Below are 2,500 nucleotides of genomic sequence, written 5' to 3' on the forward strand. Positions count from 1 at the left end.
TTATGGTAACAGTAATATCCAAATTATTATATTAGTGATAATAGTATTAATGATAGGAATGACAATAATACTACTGATGATGATGATTTTAAGTATAATGAGGATCATAATAGCAGCAGCAACAGTAATAACAGTAGTAACAATAACAATAACAATACCACTGATAATCACAATAATGGTAATGATAATAGTAATAATGATGATAATAACACGAATGGTAATAATGACTGTCGCGGACAATCATGCCACGTCTGGTTAAAACTACTGTGTAGGCTGATCTAGACCGCTTAACCACTAACACCCTTTCAGAGCTTACCTCCTTGGTGTCGGTCCCTGGTCCACCTACGTCAAGGTCTGGGCTATGATGGTCATCATGGACATCAGATTCATAAGTCACAGTAGCAGGGTCACCTACTACAGCCTGATGATCATCTTGGACCCCTGTCAATTCACATAGTTGGTCAGATAATTTTTCCATACTCATGGTAACAAAACACAAACAAAATTCTATTCAAGATTTATACAAAATGTGTAATTCACCTAACAATCAGAGCAAATAAGAGGTAATAAATGCTCAAATGAATCTTTGTTGCTTAAATCATAGAAAACAAATATTACAATTCTGTCATTCAATATTCTCAAATATTGACAAATAAACATAAATCTATGATTAAGAAAAACACTGCTTCATTTCCTTTCTTTCTGATGCGGTGTTTTAGCAGCAATTCTTGTTTAACCTCTTGATGGTGGGAATCTTGACCTTTGTTGGATCTTGAATTTGCACAAAATTTCGTACTTTTGTCGCGGACAATCATGCCACGACAAGATAGAAGTAATCTGGTCTTCCTTCAATGATGGTTGGTTGAAGAAAACTACGCCAATTCCGTCACGGAGTGTATCTATTGGGTCTAGATGGAACATACAATGACCACCCTTCATGTGGCCTCTTGGGGAGCACGTGATGCCAGTCTTGGTGTCGTTGACTTTGGTTGCTTTGACTGCTCTTCTGTAACGGGGTCTACACGGTGTGCTTGTTGTTACTGTAGCATCTTTACTTTCTACTTTGGTGTTATCTCTGTTCCCCATTTCTCCTTCTACTCTCATACCACTCATCCCCTCATTTCATTCTACTCTTCCCCTCACTCCACTCGTACGAACTGAAATCGAACAAACAAAAAACTCCTAGTCTCTTTTGGCTAATATCACATCATCTTTCACTTATATAGAAACTTATATTACTTCAATTGCTTCTTAATACATTTAATCATCATTCTAACTTACATTTTTTTGGCGTCATGACTTCTCTAAGTCTTCAGGTCAAATATTCAGGGAGAGTACGCTCCATTAGACGTACGTACACAATCATGGCTGGTTCCCTACTCCCACGAACGTAAAACAAAGTAATATCGACATATGTTTTCTGACATGTTTACATGTTGTAGTGTCCTTTATAAATGCTATAAAAAGATTTATAAAATATGATTTCATCATAAACTAAACAAGTCTTTTCTGTACTTCAGAAATTAAAATCGTAGAATAACAAATAAAATAGTCTCCCCAATCATTCAGAGGACATGCAAAGAAAACGTAATGAGGTATTTAAGGGTAAACTATTATAAATCTAATTTATACGTACATGTACATATAATGTAATGTCTACAACAATGACAAGAAAGATACTACTACTGATAATGATAATAATAATGATGGTGAAAACGGCAACAACAATAATAATGATAATGAGGATGACAATAATAATGAAAGTAATAATGATAATAACAATTATTATATTGATATTAGCGAGTGACAATATTGATAACAATGATGATAATAATCCTGATAGCAACAATTACAAATCACTGTTGATAATAATAACGATAATAATAATGATAACAATAATAATGATGACAATGATAATTATCATCATGATATGAGTAATGATAATAACAATAACAATACCGATATTGATACTATCGATAGAAATCATCACAAATAAGATACTAAATGATAAGAATAACAATTATAGTAATGTAGATAAAGATAATGATAATAATAACACTGCCAGTAATACTCGGCAACATACGAGTGCAGTGGTATTGTGGGGGAAATCCTCTCATTTTTGCATATGTGTAAATTCAAATTACAGAAGTGTGAACAAGAAGAAAAGAAACAGAAAAAAATCAACAAGGAATGGTATAAAGAGAAAAAGGAAAATAAATAAAGATACAGAAGAAAAGAAAAAGCAATATAGGAAAGGAGAAGAAGAAAAATGAAAATAAGAAGAAAAGGAAGAGAAGGAATCAGAACAGACGAAGAACTGGAAGAAAAAGAAGAAAGGAAAAATAAAGCGAAAGAACATATATGATTAAAAGAAAGAGAAGAAAAGAAGAAGAAAAGGGAAAAACACACATGTATGTATAACAAAGCAATATTCCCCGAATTACGTTTTATTAATATTTGCTTCCATGACATTGCTTGCAGCTGCAACCGAGTTAATGTG

At 33.0% G+C, this 2,500-nt stretch overlaps 1 protein-coding gene across 1 annotated transcript in view; it reads right to left on the bottom strand.

The window, feature by feature from the left end:
- The window catches only part of LOC122266218 (uncharacterized), a 13,036-nt gene extending 11,644 nt beyond the window's left edge, over window positions 1–1,392 (bottom strand). The window contains exons 1-2 of the mRNA XM_086550182.1: window positions 1,282–1,392; window positions 317–1,157 (exon numbers count right to left, since the gene is read on the bottom strand). Of these exons, the coding sequence (XP_086406308.1) occupies window positions 733–1,113 (381 nt within the window). The 5' untranslated portion in view covers window positions 1,114–1,157; window positions 1,282–1,392 and the 3' untranslated portion in view covers window positions 317–732. The remainder of the gene's footprint in view (window positions 1–316; window positions 1,158–1,281) is intronic.
- Between the last annotated feature and the right edge of the window lie 1,108 nt (window positions 1,393–2,500).

This window comes from Penaeus japonicus, unplaced genomic scaffold, assembly GCF_977035675.1.
Source record: "Penaeus japonicus unplaced genomic scaffold, GWHDUDI00000001_assembly GWHDUDI00000023, whole genome shotgun sequence".
Classification (NCBI taxonomy): domain Eukaryota; kingdom Metazoa; phylum Arthropoda; class Malacostraca; order Decapoda; family Penaeidae; genus Penaeus; species Penaeus japonicus.